Consider the following 20,717-nt stretch of genomic DNA (forward strand, 5'->3'; position numbering starts at 1 on the left):
TATTTAATGAAATTTAAATATTTTCGAGCTACAATTATACTAGATTTAAACCGAATGAAAATCGAATCTTTAAAGTTTTAACAATAATTTATAAAATAATTTATTGATAAAAAACTTATTTATGACGCACTTATTTATAAAAAAAAAATATTACCAAAAAATTAATATTCATATTTAAATTTAAATTTATCTATAAATTTTATTTTAATGTTTTTTAACCTATTTTCTAATTTAATAGGTATTATTAAAAATAAAACAATAAATTTATAATTAGAGAAGGACCTACATGCAATACAGAGGGAACATTTGCCCCACAAAATTTTTAAAAAAAATAATAATACTTATATATATATATATATTTTGCCCATTTGATATTATATTTATCCCAAAATAAAATATAAATGATTTTTTCTGTTTTATGTTATATTTTTTTTGTTAAACTTAATATAATAATAAAAAATAAATAAATAAACTCAAAAAATAGTGATAATTAATTTTATTATATTAGTTAATTAGTCAATAATTAAATTAAAACTTAATTTTTTAATTAAATACAACTTAAATTATTAGTAATTTTTTAAAAAATTATTTAAGATAAAAATATATTATCTATATATTAATATATTGTATTAATATTTATTATTAAAATAATCTTGATTATAATAATTACTTTGGTTAAAAAAATTTATTTATACTATAAAGACTATAATAAATAGACCTAACAGTTAAATACTTAAATATGAGATAATAAAAAATAAAATAATTTTTTAAGAACATATATAAAAAAAAATAATATTATCATGTTAAAAATAAAACGAAAGCTATTATAAACAATTATTTTTATTATTCTGAAAATTATACTGTAAGTGTGAAATTATCTTTTTATTATTTTAAATACTATAATAAGTGATTGCGTGTATATTTTTAGTTTTTATCAATATATATAGATAGTTATAATTTAAAATTTTAAATATATCTAAACTAATTTAGGTTGGTCGAGTGATCAGCTTAGTCATCGTCCGCTTAAGCAAGTGTTGAGAGTTCGAATTTCATCTCATATGTATAATAACACATTAGCCAATTACAAACTCTTAAATGAAATTCAAATTTATAATGGAATAATACTTAACATGTTAGGGATTGTAGGAAGCCAAAAAAATATATTTATACCTAAATTTTATTATATTTTTGCCCCCACTATAAAATTTTTCTATTTATAATTAATATAACATAATATTAGAATTAATTTAAAATATATATACTTTTTTTTAATTCTCTAGGTCAGGTAAACCGATTCGTTTTGACCTAGATCCGCCCCTGGGTATACTTTTGAGACTGATCCTAAACCCGATAAAATCACACCAAACTAGCCCTTAAAATATTTAAATCTAGGGTCTTTAGATTGGATCGGACCATGTGCATCCCTACTTTGGACCTTAACAATCGAAGTATTCTATTCTATTCCACTTACACGTCACTACTACTACTACTATTACAAGTCAAATCTCACATCTTTGACTTCAGTACCCAATGAAGTCCTTTTCTTCATGATTATACTCTAAAAGAATCTCTTCAAGATGAGAAGCTTGTAAACACTTCCATTCTTATTTAAGTAGCATCTTCATTTATTTATTAGTTAAGTGTTTAATTATGGATGCTAACACTAAATTTTTGGTGCCAGGAAATATGGTGCTAATGTGCCAATTCCAGTGTTTCTCAAACCTACAAATGGCACCAAATGGAATTGTTCAGTGCATGATGATGAGATTCTGTTTGAAAATGATTGGAAAGAGTGTGTTGCATCTTGCATATTACTCTCTGGATCATAGGTTGAATTTGCAAAATTATTTAGTACTAACAATTCCATTCTTATTATTCAGATCTTATGAATGGAACCAGATTACAATAACATAAACCATGCATGAGCACTAGAAGAAAGTTTGATAAGCAATTTATTTAAGATCATAATGACTAAAACAAACATATAAAATGTGCAGTTTTTGTGTGTGTCACTACTCACTACTGAAAACTTCCCATGGGAATGTACATATCTCCCAAACATACCATTTTATTATTGGTCACACAAAACAGCAACATTGTCAACAAGGATACTAAACAAAACACAAAATTAAATTGGATATGGTAGAAGGTTGATCCAACAAAAGGAGCTAAACAATATCAGAAAATTTCTTGGCTAAATAGCCCCTGAAGTCCAGGTTACCTAACCATCTGCTCTATAAATACGACATTCGAGCAATGCATCTTTTCCATTGACAAGCTCAAGGATACAAACATCTCCAGCTTTTAAATTATTGTCAAGAGCGAAAGCCAGCCAACCGCGGGAGATATAGGCATTAGCCTGATAACACAGCAACTTTACAGGCCACAACTTGCTATCAAATCGTATCACTACATACGGCTCCTTCTTTTCGAAATACTTGTTGAAGAAGGAAACTGGCACGCTCTACAACATGATTATTTTTATCATCATTGTCATAACAAAATCACAATTTCTTGAAGTATAACAATAGCAATCATATAAGTTTCTACATGGATATGAACATAAACTTACAGCCCTTGATTTTGATAGATCACTTTCTGTTATCTTGATCACGAAAGAGGGATTTTGTGACTCGGAGTTCTTGAATTCTTTTGGACATTTGGACTTCTTAGCTTCTTTCTGAGATTGAATCCCAGAGACCTGAGGCTGGAAATCTAGCACCAGCTCCACAAAATATTAGAAATATTATTAGAATGAATCCTATACATGATTAGAAATGATGTGGTTAAATCTAAAGAAGAAGTAAATAATAACAGCTAAGTTAACCACCATTATTTGTATTAAAATTAGTTCTAGCTCTGCTTAAACTTCAAAAACACTGCCTAAGAACACCAAGGTCTATGCATCAGCCACAAAAGTAGAAAGAAAATCACTTGATTGACAAATGGCATATGAAGTTATTCGCGTCACACGACCGTATCATCAAGATATTTTAAATGGAACCAGAATTCAAAAACACAAGCCTGCAAGCACAAGCATCTAGTGTTAATGCAAGGTCGCACCCAAAGGGTGTAAAATAGGGAATCTAACTTGATGATTACATCAGTGGCGGACGAGTAGCTTGAACTCGTGACCTTGAGGTCAAAGGAGACAACTCAATTATTGCTCCAAGGCTTCTTTTTGTACACTCAAACAAGGAATAAGTACAACAGGTCTTCACTGTTAGAAAAGGTGAATGACACATTCTTCACAAACTATTAGTTTTAAAAGCTCTTGAAGTTCTAGCGAAGTGCCTAACCTTGGGCTCTATAAATATGAACATCAAGCACCGGATCTTCTCTTTCGATGAGCTCAAAAATAGTAACATCCCCAGGTTGTAGTGTACTTGTTCGAACAAAAAGTCCCCAACCGGAAGCGATAATGGCATGAGAATTATATGGATAACAGCGCAGCTTTGCAGGAATCAGTATCTTCTGAAACCTTATCTGTACATTCTGCTCCTTTTCAAAATACTTTCTGAAAAAGGAAGCTTGGAAATTCTGCAACACAGCATATTCTCATCATTATCATCAGAAAACAGAATCCCAATTTGTGAAATCACAATAATAATATGTAAAGACATAAACTTACAACTGTTGGTCTTGATACATTGCTTTGCCTTGCCTTGACTATGAAAAAGGGATTTTCTGATTTGAATTTCTGTGCTTCATTCAGAGCTTGAAACCCACTGGTCCCAGGATAGAAATCTGAATCCACCAGTATCATAAAACACAAAATGATTAAGGATTTAAGAACAGCACAGGGCCTATTTTGTCCCTATTTCACAAAACTAACAAAAGAAATTAGAAAAACTAGATACATACCATCCACATATGGCAATTTCTTAAGCTGTGTCTCTTTGGATTGGCTATCCAATTCGCTATCTTCTTCACTATCTTCCACATCTATAGTTTTGACAGTAAATTTCACTCTTTTACTTCTAGAAGGAGATGATGGCTTCGGTGCTGCTTTCGCCTTTTTCTTCGGCTGCGGCTGTTCATTCAAGATCCCAGCCAAGTTACCATCATTGATGAGGTCATTGGAAGGATACTCTATTTCAAGGCAACTCATGTCAAATATTTGTACTTCAATTTTAGAAGTTCCGTTGTACTCAAACCACAACAAATGGCCATTTTCAAGTGAGTAATACGCAGCAAACTCTTTCCAACCCTTTTCGAACAGAATCTCACCATCTTTATTAGTCCAATCTATTTTCCATTCAGTGTCATCTGCAGGCTTCAGATACACTGGATTCGGAAAACCATTACCATATTTCTTACTAAACTTGTTTGGTACCTTCTGCATGCCAATGAAACAGTTCTTGGTTAACCATAACTAACTTGTCCCTCCTTTCCTAACAGCAGCTTTGCTGATTCAGCAACTGTTCTAACCAATTAACTAACTAACTAACTAACTAATCAATAGAACTATTGTTTGTAAGCATAATAAATTAATAACAATCAAAACTCAGAAGCATGCTATGCTGCATGTGTTTTCTGTTACCTCAGGGACAATCACAGGGAAAGAAAATTGGTATGAATTAAATAATATTTTAAGAAAAGAGGATATGAAAGTGAAGAAAATGCTCACTCACAAGAATTCCATTTTGAAGGCTTTCTGTGAGAACAATCTTGAAGAAACTGATCACAGCTGAAGGAGAATGGTGGTTGTGTTGGAAGGTAGAGGAAGCCATGGATGTTGTTATTGTAACTAACACACACAATCACAGTCACAGTCAGAGTCACAAGCACTGTGTAACTCTGGTAAGAACTAAGAACAAAATTTATGAAAAAGCAGAAGGGTAAGACCGTAATTTCAGTTACTTTGTAAAGTTGGAATGCAATTAAATTCACCTTCTCTCATCAATAAATTGTTGCCAACTTAGTTAATGAAAATATGGCTTAATATAAGTATCTATGACGTGCAACACGACACCATCTATGACTTGCATGCAATTAATAATTTTTTTTTTTTTTAGTGTTATTGGTAAAATTTTAGTAATAAAAATAAAAATTTTAAAAAATTTTAAAAAATATATATCTTTTTTTAGAAATTATTATTTACATTTTTTTAGATTTTTTTACTTAAAAAAATTTAACATAATAAATAAACAAAAAAAATATTTTTATATTATTGTACTCAAATATAATTGTTAAATAAAAAAATATTTATATATGAAATATTGAAACATAAAAATTTTTTATTTTAAAAAAAAAATAAAAATATACCACTTGAAATTTTATTTTTTCCATAAAAGTTCATCCAATATAACATTATTTTTGGTAATTTTATCAGCACCATGAACATTATTTAGAACTATATAAGTACAAATATCTTTTAGTTTTAAAATTTTGGAATTGGGAGTTTGGAGGAAAATGGATTATTTTAAAGGATTTTTCAAAGGAAAAAAAATCCGTAATACTAGTTTATTTCTTGAAAGCATTTACTAGTGTTGAAAATTTTTTTAAGAGGAAAATAATATGAAAAAAAAATATTGTCACTTGATAATATCACTTCTAATTTGATAAAAATTTGATTGTAATAAATATACTTCGTATTAAAACTTAAAAGCATAGTACTTCACAAATTGGAGAGAGATTATCTATTGAGAAAATATAACATTACTTCTAAAAAAGTATAGTATCTATCTCTTAAAAAATTAAAATGATGCCTCCAATATTTCAAATACTGAACTAATTTCATTTCTTTTAGAAAACTAGGTTAGTTTCGCAAAACTCCACCTATGGAATAGTTGTCCTACATAGGCGATCCCATATTCGAATAAAAAATAAGGGTTATATTAGATTTTCGACAGCCAACATAAAAGTTTAGTTGAATCTCATGGATCAAAAATGTTATTGTGCTAAAATTAGGTTGTTACTCCAAAGCAACGCACTGTATGGCTCGCGTACTATGATGCATAGATATTGACACAGACACGGGACATGACACGACACGGGACACGCCGACAGCTAATTTTAAAATCTTATATGACACAGGGACATACATACAAATAAAATATAAAGTATTTTTTAGATAAATCGTAATGATATTTTGATATTTTATTAATATTAAAATATAAATTAAAAATTTTAATTATTTTTAATATCTTATTTTAATTATGTCAAGTATTTAAAATATTTTTTATTTTAATAAATAATAATATATACTATATCTAAATTTATTTTAAAAATATATGTTAAGAATAAGACAGGACACGCTGACACGTGATGGTATTTAGGTGTGTCCGGAGAAGAATTTTTTATTTTTTATTAAGACACGGTCGGACACAGCAGACACGCGTGTCGGACGAGTGTCGGTGAGTGTCGTGTCCGAAATGTGTCCGACATGCGGACACAACAACTCAACGAAGTGTCCATGCTTCATAGCTCGCGTACAATGTCAAATGAGTAAGAGCCACTGCATCGGTGTTTGGATATAGTGTTAAATGAGCAAGGGTTGCCGCGTTTTCGTGAACGGACCAAGATAAATAAGTTAGTTCACAAAGATTAAGATAAAGGTAAAAATCGGAGCGACAGAAGGTTAAGATTTGAGACATGAAACATAGGCAGTCTAACAGGAAAATCTATAGAGGTGGTAGATACCATGACAAGGAGGAAAGTTAACATCATGTACCTACAAGAAACAAAATGGGTCGGTGCAAAGATTAGGGAGTTGGATACTTTTGGATTCAAACTTTGATATGGTGGAAGGAGGTACTTTTCATGTGATTATCGTCTATGCACCGCAAGTGGGCGAATAACACAAGATAAAATTTTGGGAGGATCTAGAGAGTTTGGTCCAAGATATATCTTCGAAAGATAAAATTTTCTTAGGAGGAGATTTAAATGGCCATATTGAAAGAGAAGTGACTAGATATGGAAATATTCACGGGGCCCATGGTTTCGGAGTGGTCAATACCAAAGATAAAACTATTTTAGATTTTTTCTCAATTTTTGACTTCATCGCAAATACATGTTTTAAAAAAGGAGACGAACATCTCTTATAACTTATAGGAGTGGAATAACAAGCTCTCAAATCGACTTCTTCTTCTTGAAGAGAGTCGACCAAAAATTTTGCATTAATTGTAAAATTATTTCGAGAGAGAATTTAACAACACAACATAAGATATTCATCATGGATTTTCACATTAAGCAAAAGTTGAGGAAAAAATATCCTACAAAAAATCTAAGGAAGAGGTGGTGGTAGATGAAAGGTGAAGAAAAAAAAAATTTTCTAAAACGATTTGGAGATGAAAGCGTAAAAGAGATGTAAAGAAAAATGACAGAAAGTTATTAGAAGAACAGTAAAAGAAACTTGGTAAACGAGTGTTTGTAAGCATAATAACAATCAAAACTCATAAGCATGCTATGCTGCATGTGTTTTCTGTTACCTCAGGGAAAATCTCAAGGAAAGAAAGAGGCAAAGGAAAAGAAAATTGGTATGAATTAAATAATATTAAAGAAAAAGAGGATAAAGTGAAGAAAATTCTCACTTACAAGAGTTTTATGTTGAAGGCTTTTTGTGAGAACAATCTTGAAGAAACGAATCACAGTTGAAGGAGAATGGTGGTTCTGTTGGAAGGTAGAGGAATCCATGGATGTTGTTGTTGTAGCTGATACTCACACAGACAACAGTTCCATTGATTAGTTAGTTAGTTAGTTAGCTAATTGACTAGAACAGTTACTGAATCAGCAAAGCTGCTGTTAGGAAAGGAGGGAAAAGTTAGTAATGGTTAACCAAGAACTGTTTCATTGGCATTGCAGAAGGTACCAAACAAATTCAGTAAGAAATATGGTGATGGTTTTCCAAATTCAGTGTATCTGAAGTCTCCAGATCTCACTAAATGAAAAATAGAGTGGACTAATCAAGATGGTGAGATTTTATTTGAAAAGTGTTGGAAAGAGTTTGCTGCATATTACTCTCTTGAAAATGGCCATTTGCATGTGGTTTGAATTCAATGGAACTTCCAAAATTGAAGTACACATATTTGACATGAGTTGCTTGAAATAGACTATCCTTCCAATGACCTCATCAGTGACCATAACTTGGCTGGGATCTTGAAACACAGCCAGAGTCACAAGCACTGTGTCACTCTGGTAAGAACTAAGAACACAATTTATGAAGAAACACAAGGATAAGACAGTAATTTCAGTTACTTTGTAAAGTTGGCATGCAATTCAATTCACCTTCTCTCATCAATAATGGTTGCCAACTCAGTTAATGAAAATATGGCTTAATATAAGCATCTATGACGTGCAACACGACAGCATCTATAACTTGCATGCAATGCAGTCCTTTTCTTCAGGATTATACTCTCAAAATTCAATAACTCTTCAACATGGGAACTTGGGAAGCTTGTAACTTGTAAGCATGTTTCTCACGTGATCAGCGTCTTCATTTTTCTCGTTAATTAAAGTGTCTAATATAACTATGCTAGTTTGGGAATTTAGAATCTCTTTTAAGTAAAATAACACTTTTTTTTTATAGAACTTGTGTACTATTAAGTTGTTAGAAAAAAAATTAATTTTTTTTAGTGTTACTAATAAAATTTTAGTAGTAAAAATAAAAATATTAAAAGAATTTAAAATATATATATATCTTTTTTTAGAAGCTATCATTTTCTATTTTAAAGATCTTTTTAAGTTAAAAGAATTTAACATAATAAATAAATAAATAAATATTTTTATATTATTTTACTCAAACATAATTGTTAAATAAAAAAATATTTATATATAAGATATTTAAACATAAAATATTTTTTATTTTTTTAAAAGAATACCACTTAAAAAATTATTTTTCGTAAAAATTCATCCAATATAACATTATTTTGGTAATTTTATCAGCATGATGATCATTATATAGTATTTATATAAGTACAAATATCTTTTAGTTTTAAAAATTTGGAATTGGGAGTTTGGAGGAAAATGGATTATTTTAAAGGATTTTTCAAAGAAAAAAATCCATAATACTAGCTAATTTATTTCTTGAAAGCATTTACAACTGTGAAACTTTTTTTAAGAGGAAAATAATATGAAAAAAATATTGTCACTTGATAATATCACTTCTAGATAAAAATTTGATTGTAATAGATATACTTCGTATTAAAACTTAAAAGTAGTACTTCACAAATTGAGAGAGAGATTATCTATTGAGAAAATATAATATTGATTTTGTTAGAGTGATCTTTAAAAGGCAAGAAATGAAATTTAAAAAGGAACTAGAACTACTTTTTTTTTTTTTTAACTTCTTTCCCTTCTCCCATTTTTTCCTGTGTAATAAAACTCTCTTAACCTTATAGTGAAGTAAGTTATAAATAGCAGAACGAGGTTCTGAAATCATAACTATAGCAAATAAAGGCAGCTAAAATGTCATTAAAACTGAACTACTGAAACATGCTCAAGAACATGTCCCACTATTGCTGTACATAAATAAGAATTATCCTGATCATACAAAAGTGCAACTCAGTTTTCCCAGTAGCAGGGTTCTGCAACAATATAATGTACCATCCAAGCTACAACAAACATGATCATTTCATCAATGATCAACTCCTGATGCATAGACTACAGATTTGATCATAAAATACAAAGGTCATAAGCAGCAAAAGTGATCATTCCTTTACATAACCATATACCTAATTTAACCAATCAAAATGCTGCATGATATTCATCTATAACTCTAAACTGCTATTATCATCCCTGTACAGGCTTTGGTGCTTGCTTGCATTATTTACAAGTACCTAAAAAACAAAGCAGACAAATACAGCTGCGCAACTTGCTCAAGTAAGTACCCGAAAAAGAGTGGACTACAGCTGCAAGACTTGCACAAAAAATGGGGATTGAGGTGTGAAACTGCTCTGCCCAAGAGAAGGAATGAACAAAGAAAAAGCATCAACAAGAAGATAAAAAAGAGAATAAAACATTACAACAGAAGACTTAGCGATCATAAGGAAGTCGACTTCATGATCTTGCTCATTGCATAGACACCAAGCGCTTGCCAATGAGTTAGATAAAGCAACAAAATACAGCAGGCATCATGTTGTCACAGATTTGCAGGCAACCAATTCTACAGTTCCTTGTACCATGGTGAGATTGAAACCTGAAACCCAAAGCTAGATCAAGTTCAAATTCTGCAAACTCGTATCGGCACAAATCACCATACCGAAATATTAGCTGTGGTTGCAAAACTATGGCAAAATTTAACTAAGAATAATTAGAAAATTTAAAATTTAAAAAACAGTTCAACTCAAATAATAAACACACTGCTCTTAAAAGACAACTATGATTCTAGTAAACCTCTGGGTTTTAGAAGAAAATGTCTTAAAATATTCACATGTAACATCAAGAGCATAGCACAAAGCTGCTACCTACAGCACCTAAAACCAACTGCTCACAAAGGGCCAAAGGGTGTAGTGAAAAATACAAGTCTCACAGCTTGTAATCTTTTAGTTAATTTCAAGTTTGAAGATGCCACTGACAGCAAGCAAATGAATCAATTAGTGTACAATAGTGCGCATCAATATTATGTGTGAAAAATGTTGATCGTATCTTTCATTGATACAAAGACAATAATCTTAAGTTCTTAACCAGCAATAATGGCATGCATGCATACAAATCTTATACGCACACAAGTTAATAAAACATAATTTTGTACACTCAAATTGGCTAGTAAAATCAGCTAAAGAATCCATGGAATACATGTTCAAACGTCCAGAAAATGAATGAACAAAAATGATAGAAGTATGCAAAGATCTGATATTGGGATATTTGCTAACAAACAAACAACATTCCCAGTAGTACATTCCACCATGCTTGTGTCAGAAAGCATGTGAGTAGAATACACATTTTGTCATGATTGAGCAGTCAGTACTTTCCAAATTAATCATAGTATATTTACCCTTTGCCATGCCCATGATCTGCTTTCTGTTTTCATTTAAGTAACTTTATTGATGCCCTATACTAGCAATTCCATTTCCAATTCCGATCACACCCCAATATTAATAGAAATATAATTATTTCATACTTCAGTAATAGAAATAGAATAGAATTATTAATATAGTTCCAGCGAAGGCTCATGATTAGTACATCATTACTATATATCATTCTTCTTTTTATAAAAGAAGAGTTTCATTAAGACGAGGAGAATGATAATAGAAGAAAGACAATAAAAGTTCCTCTATACAAAAGCAAAACAAAGATATATCTATAATCTCTCAACTTTAAGAAAACCTATAATGTATTTCTACTATTCATTTCGTTATCTAAATAAAGATTCTTTTTCTTATAGAAGGAAGTACCACATAAAACTAGGATTTTGTTTATTGAGTCCTTTTGAAGTGTTTGTTTGCAAATTTTACTTTTAGATAGTAACTCCTTTGTTAACACAACCTTCCACCTTGATAAACCTAGTTGGATATCTAATGTGGCCTTTATTAGCAGTATAGCACATGGTCCTTTCAGGGAATTTTCCTCTTACATGTGTTCGGATATTGGAAACTTCTACTTTGATAAAAGCAAATAAGCACCATATAAAATATTAAGACAAAGATATCAATCATGAACCATTCTATTAAATATTAAACTTTCCATCATCCAAAGTACATCTGCATATTCAAAAGACCACAATATGCAGTAGTTTACAATGAATAATATAATCTGCCTGTAAACTACCTACTATTGTTAACAGAGTTTACACCGGGAATTGGACAAAGGGAGATGCAAAGAAGTTGAAAACAACATGAAATCACATGAGTGAAATGAAAGAACTTGGCTATACCTCTGAGCATTTCCAAAAACTCAGCTTCAGCATGTTAACAGGTGCATGAAACTTTCAATATCAATCAGTTACATATAGCGAGCTTGCCTGTCCAGTCATCAGTCACCCCGTAATCAAGGCTGAGCTCTCTCATCGGAGGGATGCTCTCCATTGCAAATAGCATAAGGTGAGGGAACATTAAATTATTGTGATCATACAGAACAAACTGAACCAACACATTCGGAGATGTACTATGACTCATGTAGCAAGCTACATTCCTCAATCTTGACACATCCAAAGCAAAATCTAAAGGAGGTATCGACGGAAATGATGGGCGAACATAATTGGAATTTATTAGAGATATATCCCCCCATTCTGCCCACCTGTCAGTAAACCGATTAGGATATATCAATGCATCACCATTCATGGTCAAAATTTGTGCTTGCTGCCTGGTCAGGATAACACCCGTATATTCGCATATAAAAGCACCAGCTTGTATAAGGTCCAAGGATCTAACTCCCCAGCCAGTTTCCCTAGACCTAAACACTTCCAACCTACTTTTCAACCCCTTCTGTGTGACACGGTTCCGACAATGCGGAGGACATCGGCAAAAGGGGCCACATTCAAATATTATAGGCTTCCCTCTCAACAAAATCCCACTCTGATTATAAGGAAACTCGCCTCCATTTTTCATAGCGCAAAAGCAGCCTTCAACACAACCATCCACACACTCACAACCCATAGCGTTCCCAGTCTGATGAAACACCATAGGCGGAAAATTAGTCTTCGGAAGATACTCATAACAAAGCGGTTCATTACTCTTATCAATGTCGTTAAAAAGCCGAATCGCAACGTTCTCCCTCCTATGCGAAATATCAAGAGACAAACAACACACAGGCTTAAAACACAATGGATCCTTCCTAAGCATACAAGCCTCCTTAAGAACAGCACTACCCATCTTAGCCTGCCCATCAACCCTAAACAGCTTATACTTATAAACACCGAAACCAGACTTCCCAACATCAAACCAGCAATCCATAATCCTATACAAACCATCATAAACATAAACCTTACTGGCAGCAGTGGCAGTTCCGTCGTACCGCAATCCCCGAATAACCCTCACCTCAATCCCATAATGCATACTCCTCTCCAATGCCAAATTCCCTCCTTCCAACTTCTGATGAAACACCTGCCTAGAATGCTTGTCCTGTCCCCCATGACCAGAGTAAATGATAACATCACCATCATCCATATCATCCTCATAGCCACCAGAAACAATGACACTGGTGGCAATTGGCTCACCGTTGGAACTCATACTCGCCGGAAGATAATCAATTCCGGCCTGTGTCTGCCCGTGAAGGCCGACAACACATAATTCCATCCTGTATAAGAACACATCCCCAACAAAAACTCCAGGGATGGCGCCGACGATCCTCTTGTCGCGGTTAAGCCAAAGGCCGCAAGTTTTCATCAAAGTCGATGCCCTAAGGTCCCCTCTGGCCTTCCTCCAATCAGTCAGCATCATCCTCCTCTCCTCCTCCGCCGTCGCCAGCACCCGAAGTGAGTCATAGATCAACCTCGTCCTTCTCACCACCTCTCGGTAATGCCGCTGGTCCTTCAGACTCAGATCTTTTACCCTCACAAGCTCCTTCAGCCTGTTCCTCTTCGCCAGCGTCATATTCCCCCCGCTAGACGAAGAACCCTCGTACCCAACGGCGTCGTTTCCATTCCAATGACCCCCGTATTCCTGCGGAGGAGGCACAGGAACAATTGCCCCCGAATTAGGGTCCAAAACGAGGTCGTTTGAGGAATCCATTTGCTGAGATGCTCGAAGCTGCTGCTGCTGCTGCTGCTCGGCGAAAGCGGTACGGAAGAGCTGAGAGACTCGGTTGAACTCTTCGTATAGGCCATTTTCGTTGTCGCTTGGGTCGCAGGAGGTGGCTGAAGGAGGTGTAGTTGCAGGTGCAGGTAGGGTTTCGCGGTGGGGGGCATTTGGGAATATAGGTTTGACGTCTTGATTGTTAGAGGTAGGGATGGGGGTGGTGCATTCTTCAACGGGTTCGCGTTTGGGTATTATGAGAAACGGCGTTGGAACGTTGGTGGCGGTGGTGGTGGCGGTTACAGCTTTTTCTATGGCTGTCGTAGGGATTGGGATTCCAGGTGGGAATAGTGGGAACGGTGTTTCCTTGGGTTGGTTGGTTTTCTGGGCTGAGGTAACAGATTCCATTTTGATTCTTATTTATTTATTGGTACATGGAAAGAAAACAGACAGAGAGAGAGAGAGAGAGAAAGAAAGTGGGTTATGTAATAAAAGAAATGGTTTAGAATGGGAACATTGAAGAAGAACAAGAGGAAGAAGAAGAAGACACAGACACTGATTTTTCTCTTGTAATGAAGAGAGGTTTGAACTTTGAAATTTGAAGTTCTGTTGGTCTATATGCCTTTGTCTGTGGTGTCTCTTGGTTTCTAAATACTTAAATAGTAGTTGCTGAAACTACAACTCCACTCAGAAAGCAGAAAACTCATATCATAATTCAAGCAGGATATTGGGTGGAGTTAATTTCATATAAAATTAATGGTTAAAAATTATTAAATAAATTATTATCAGTTATTAACTATTAATTTTGGTGGAATTCAGAAGCAGTTGATTTTAAGTAAAGTTGATAAGTGAGAACTGTTAGATGATTTTACTGATTTGACTAAATTTTTATTTAACGACTTTTAACTATTAACTTCACCTGAAGTCGACTGGACCTAAGTCTTCACCATCAATTTTATACAAAGTTAGTTACACATTTTCATCTATAATTTTTTTTATCTAAAATTTATTTAAGAGTTGATCGCTAGTCAATGAGTTATGTGTATAAAGTGAGATTTGATTTTCAATACTTATTTAAGCAGACGAATGAATTAATTTCCCGATCAATTTAAGTTGGTTCACAAAATTATTATTTAATAATATCTAATTATTATAAAGATAACTACATAAAAGTTTTTGCATGTGAAAATAATTTTTTTAAAGATGAATTTAGATCTTCTAAATTTTAAATTTTCACTTTAGAAGATAAAGTGAGATCTTTCACTATTGAATGTTTTCTCTCTCAAATTTTTTCTTTGTCCTACCTATAAAATAAATAGTAATAATCATACTTTACCTTCTAAAGTAAAATTTAAAATTTAAAAAATCTAAATCATTTAATTATTTTCAACACGCTTTTATAAATATAGAATTTTGTAGTTTATTCTATCTTTTTGTTTTATTATAAATTTAATTTTAATATAATATTAAAATAAAATAATACTACATATTAATTTAATTACGTAACGTCGTGTCAACACAAATAATTACTTCTTATATTAAATACACGAATAACTATTTAAAAGAATGGATATAATCAAATGACTATATAAAATATTTTATACTATCAACATATTAAAATTAAATTATTTTATTATATAAGTCAAAATAATTAATTTTCTCATTTATTACATAGTTTTTTTTAATATATTTTTTCTTTATTTTCTTTCCTTTTTATAAGGATGTAGTTGACGGCTGACTATTTGACTAGAACATAGTAATTTTTTTAAAAAATAATACTTCATATTCAAATTTTTTTTGTTAATAAAATTTAATTAAATTAATTGTCTAATATAACAAATTATTTATAATCAGTATTATTTTAAATTTTATTATTTAATTTAATTCATAAAAAAACTTAAATATATAATATTATTTTTTAAAGAAAATTTTATTAAAAGTGGCTTACGTAGTTGCTAATTAGTCATTTTCCTTGTTTTTTTTTTTTTTAATCTTTTTATGTTGAACTGAGAACTCATTTGTTAAAAGAAAAAATGAAGATGCTGTAGTAATAATAAAAAGAAAAATCTACCATATTTATCAGTGAAGAGATGGCGCCATATATTTTGGTTCCATGCCGCCATATATTTGGTTCATTCTTCTTTTCATTTTTACGATGGCGCCATCTATTTGTTTCATTCATTTGTCAACTACGCTACTTTACTACTTGTGTAGTTTTTGCTTAGAAAAAATGGTTGAATTCGTTTATAAAATATTATTTATTTTTTAAATTGGTCTCTAAACAAATTTTTAATTAAATTTATCTTTTAAATTTTAAGTTAATCATATTAACTTTTTTGTTATTATTGTTGCTTAATGTGACTTAATTTTACACTAACAATAATACACTTGAATAATTATAATTGACTACTAATACGATAGAAGTGTCACAAGTATGTTATAATATTACTTAACATACTATATCAATAAATTTTGACGTCATTAATAACGAAAGTAATAAAAAAAATTAATGTGACTATTTTAAAATTTTTAAAAGACAAATTTAATTAAAAAATTGAGAATCAATTTAGAGAATGAATAATCTTTCAGTGCTAAATTTAACAATTTATGGGATAATTTAACTATTTGCGTAGTTTATAATACTCTATAACGGACAAAATTTAATATTCAAATTGTATGAAAATTAAGATTTTACATATTTATATGTGCTTATAAATTTATTGAAGTATATTAAGTTAATGAATTTAATTTTGATGTACTGAAGATATAAAATATTTTATACAATTATTTAATTATCTTCGTTCTTTTGTGATTATTTATGCTGTCAATAGAAAATGTAGTTATTTTCGTTACGTGACAATATATAATTAGAAGTACGTGTAAAATTATTTACACTGAACTGCACATCAAACTTAAATTATTAAAATAAAATGAGTTTAGTTTTTTTGTACTGATAGTATAATATGTTTTACACAACATCTAATCACGTCTATTTTTTAATGATTATTCGTGTAATTAAGATAAATGTTAGTTATTTTTTGTTGGTCCATACTTGTTTAAACAGATTAATGAGTTAACCACTAAATTGATCTAAACTGGTTAAAATAATAATTATTTTTATTAATGTGAAATTACATAATTGAATGTACGTCTAAAAGTATTTTATAATGATAATGTATTAAAATTAAATCTAATTAATATATTTAATTTAACCCCTATTTAATATAGGTGTCTAATAATGCACAATAATTATAGCTTGTTTGACAAGATAAATTTATCATTTTCATTTAATATTATGAAAATAAAATTTTAATTGACTATTAATATGATAAGTTTATAAAATTAAATTAAATTAATTTTAAATTTATTTAAATTTGAGATTAATTTGATTTAATTTTATAAATTTATTGAATTAGTAGTCAATTAAGACGGTCACATATGTATTGTAGTGTTACTTAATGTGACATATCATCAAATTTTGACGTCACTAATAATGATCGTAATAGAAAAACTAATGTGACTAACTTAAAATATTTAAAGGATGAATTTGATTAAAAAAATTGAGAACCAATTTAAATAATGGGTGATTTTTCAATGACGAATTTGACTATTTTCTCAGTGATTTAACATGTGTAATTTAAAATACTCTATAACAGAGAAAAATTTAATATTCAACAAAACAACAACAACAACAAAATCTTGTCCCATTAGGTGGGGTCGGCTACATGAATCAAACGACGTCATTGAGCTCTGTCATGTATCATGTCTACAAAGAGACCGTTAACATGTAGATCTCGTTTGACCACCTCATGGATGGTTTTCTTAGGTCTTCCTCTGCCTTTCATCCCTTGTCCATCTTCCATCTCATCCACCCTCCTAACTGGGTGTTCTGTCGGTTTTCTTCTCACATGTCCAAATCACCTGAGACATGATTCTACCATCTTTTCCATAATAGGTGCTACTCCAACTCCCGCCCTTATATTTTCGTTCCTTATTTTATCCAATCGCGTATGACCACTCATCCATCTCAACATCTTCATCTCTGCCACACTCAACTTATGTTCGTACTCCCCTTTGGCCGTCCAACACTCCGTACCATGAAGTATAGCCGGTCTTATAGCAATGTGATAGAATTTACATTTAAGTTTTAAAGGCACTTTTTTGTCGCATATAAAACCATATGCACTCCGTCATTTTGACCAACCTACTTTGATCCTATGATTTACATCTTGTTTAATCTCTCTATTATCCTGTATGATGCATCCAAGATACTTAAAACTTTTAAATTTTCGTAGGATGTTTTCTCCAATCTTCACCTCTATATTAGGGTTTTCCCTTCTCAAACCGAACTTATATTTCATATATTCTGTCTTGCTATGACTTATGCGCAGACCATACACTTGTAGAGCTTATATCCATAAGTCCAACTTCTTATTTAGGTCTTCCCTTAACTTTCTCATAAGGACGATATCATCGGCAAAAAGCATGTACCATGGCACAGACTCTTGGATGTGCTTTGTGAGTACTTCCAAGACTGATGTGAAAATGTATGGATTTAAGGATGATCCCTGGTGTAATCGTATACCAATAGAAAAATCTTCTGTCACACCACCTTGAGTCTTCACACTAGTTGTTGCCCCATTATACATGTCTTTAATTGCACGAATATATGTGATCCTTACTCGCTTCTTTTCTAAGGCCTCCCTTGGCACCCTATCGTATGCTTTTTCCAAATCAATAAATACCGTATGTAGATCCATTTTATTACTACGATGCCTCTTCATCATCCTTCTTAACGGGTATATCGTTTCGATGGTGAATCTGCCTGACATAAATCTAAATTGGTTATCTGTTACTTGTGTCTCTTTTCTCAACCTTCGTTCTATCACCATTTTTCATAACTTCATGGTATGACTCATGAGTTTAATCCCTCTATAGTTTTCGCAACTTTGTATATCTCCTTTATTCTTGTAGATAGGTACCAAAGTGCTCTTTCTCCACTCTCATCAGACATATTCTTTGACCTTAAAATCTCATTAAAAAGCTTGGTTAACCAGTTGATGCATTTTCATCCAAAGCCCTTATAAACCTCAATCGGGATATTATCAGGTCCTGATGCCCTGCCATTTTTCATCCACTTTAGAGCATCTTTTACCTCAAAGTCTCGAATCCTTCGATAGTAGTCAAAGTTTGATCTTCTTCCATTGTGTATAGCCGACCAAGGCTCGGAAGAGTCTTATATCCTTCATTAAATAACTCGTAGAAATAGCTCTTCCACCTTTCATTAATCTTCTCCTCTTGAACCAGCACCTCTCCATCCTTATCCTTTATGCACTTAACCTGATCCAAATCTTTCGTTTTTCTTTCAGGCCTCTTTGCGATTCTATATATACTTTTTTTTTCTTTCTTTCGTACCCAAAGACTAGTAGATACCCTCATATGCTTTTGTTCTTACTTCACTTACAGCCACTTTTGTCTCTTTCTTAGCCACCTTATATTTTTCTCAATTATCTGCATTGCGGCATAAAAGACCACTCTTTAAAGCACTCCCTTTTTATCTTTATCTTTTCTTGTACACTCGCATTTCACCACTAGGACTCCTTGTCTCTTGGTCCTATTCCTTTAGATTCACCAAAATTTTCTTTTACTGTTCTTCTAATAACTTCTGCCATCTCCCTCCACATCTCTTCTGTGCTTCCATTCCCATCCCACTTTGCCTCTTCTCTTACCCGTCTTAAAAAGCTTCTTTATTCCTCACCTTTCATCAGCCACCACCTCGTCCTTGGGTTCTTCATATGATGTCTTTTTCTCAACTTTTACTCAACGCGAAAACCTATGACGAGTATCATATTTTGTGTTGTCAAACTCTCTCTCCGGAATAATTTTACAGTTAATGCAAAATTTTCGGTCGACTCTCCTCAACAAAAAGAAGTCGATTTGAGAGCTTGTCATGCCACTCTTATAGGTTATAAGATGTTCATCTCTCTTTTAAAAACATGTATTTGTGATGACAAGGTCAAAGGTTTAGGAAAAGTCTAAAATAGTTTTACCCTCGGCATTTATCACCCCGAAACCATGGCCTCCGTGAATACTTCCATACCTAGTCACTTCTCTTCCAACATGGCCATTTAAATCTCCTCCTAAGAAAATCTTATCTCCCGAAAGTATGTCTTGGACCAAACTTTCTAAATCCTCCCAAAACCTATATTTTGTGTTGTTCGTCTGAACCCACTTGCCGTGCATAGGCGCTAATCACATGAAAAGCACCTTCCTCCACCACAAGTTTGATAGAAATTATCCGATCTTTCCCACTCTCTTTACATCCACTACGTACTTCTTTCATTGCTTATCCACAATAATACCAACCCCATTCCTATTCTTCACCTTTCATGTATACAAAAGTTTGAAACCGGACGTATCCAACTCACTAGCCTTCGCACCAACCCATTTTGTTTCTTATAGGCACATAATGTTAATCTTCCTCCTTGTCATGGTGTCCACCACCTCCATGGATTTTTCTGTTATGTTCCATGTCCCAAATCTCAACTTTCTATCGCTCCGATATTTACCTTTTACTTTGTGAACTAACTTATTTACTCTCGTCTGTTCACGAAAACGCGGGAACTCTTGCTCATTTAACACTACATCTGGGCACTAATACAGCGGCTCTTACTCATTTGACACCGTACTCAATGACCTAACTTTAGCGCAATAATGTATTTGATTCATGTCATGCGATTATTCGACTATGTTTTCATGTTGGTTGTCGAAGACCTAACACAACCTTCCTCCTTTATCTGAGATTGGGACCGGCTATGTACCGCAAGTATAGCATAGGCGGAGTTAAAAAAATTTAATATTCAAATTGTATGAAATATTAAGAATTTACATTTTTATATATGCTTAAAAATTTATTTAAGAATATTAAATTAATGAGTTTAACTTTAATACACTGACAATATAAAATATTTTATACAATTGTTTAATTATATTGTTCTTTTGTGACCATCTATGTGGTCAATAAATAAAAAAAAGGTCGTTATTTTCGTCACGTGTCAATACTTAATTGAATGTACATGTAAAACTGATTTACACACGTTTTTT

General features: G+C 32.1%; 2 protein-coding genes across 4 annotated transcripts; both read right to left on the minus strand.

The window, feature by feature from the left end:
* Positions 1–2,050: 2,050 nt before the first annotated feature.
* LOC107624556 (B3 domain-containing transcription factor VRN1-like) lies at positions 2,051–7,778 on the minus strand. Of its 3 annotated transcripts, XM_016327056.3 has the most exons (7): positions 7,540–7,677; positions 4,635–4,750; positions 3,865–4,339; positions 3,632–3,747; positions 3,300–3,540; positions 2,573–2,715; positions 2,051–2,464 (listed from the first exon to the last, which is right to left on the minus strand). In XM_016327056.3, exons 2-7 carry the CDS (start codon positions 4,731–4,733, stop codon positions 2,222–2,224), a joined length of 1,317 nt encoding a protein of 438 aa, XP_016182542.1. In that variant the 5' UTR covers positions 4,734–4,750; positions 7,540–7,677; the 3' UTR covers positions 2,051–2,221. The 3 variants fall into 3 exon arrangements, with proteins under 3 accessions (XP_016182542.1, XP_020969384.1, XP_016182543.1); XM_021113725.2 differs by lacking the exon at positions 4,635–4,750 and having other exon boundaries at positions 7,540–7,778; XM_016327057.3 differs by lacking the exon at positions 7,540–7,677 and having other exon boundaries at positions 4,635–4,871.
* Positions 7,779–9,556: 1,778 nt separating this feature from the next.
* Positions 9,557–14,250, minus strand: LOC107623560 (histone-lysine N-methyltransferase family member SUVH9-like). Its single transcript, XM_016325890.3, has 2 exons — positions 11,816–14,250; positions 9,557–10,138 (listed from the first exon to the last, which is right to left on the minus strand). Exon 1 carries the CDS (start codon positions 14,019–14,021, stop codon positions 11,880–11,882), a length of 2,142 nt encoding a protein of 713 aa, XP_016181376.1. The 5' UTR covers positions 14,022–14,250; the 3' UTR covers positions 9,557–10,138; positions 11,816–11,879.
* Between the last annotated feature and the right edge of the window lie 6,467 nt (positions 14,251–20,717).

This window comes from Arachis ipaensis, chromosome B10, assembly GCF_059453495.1.
Source record: "Arachis ipaensis isolate K30076 ecotype BB chromosome B10, ASM5945349v1, whole genome shotgun sequence".
Lineage (NCBI taxonomy): Eukaryota > Viridiplantae > Streptophyta > Magnoliopsida > Fabales > Fabaceae > Arachis > Arachis ipaensis.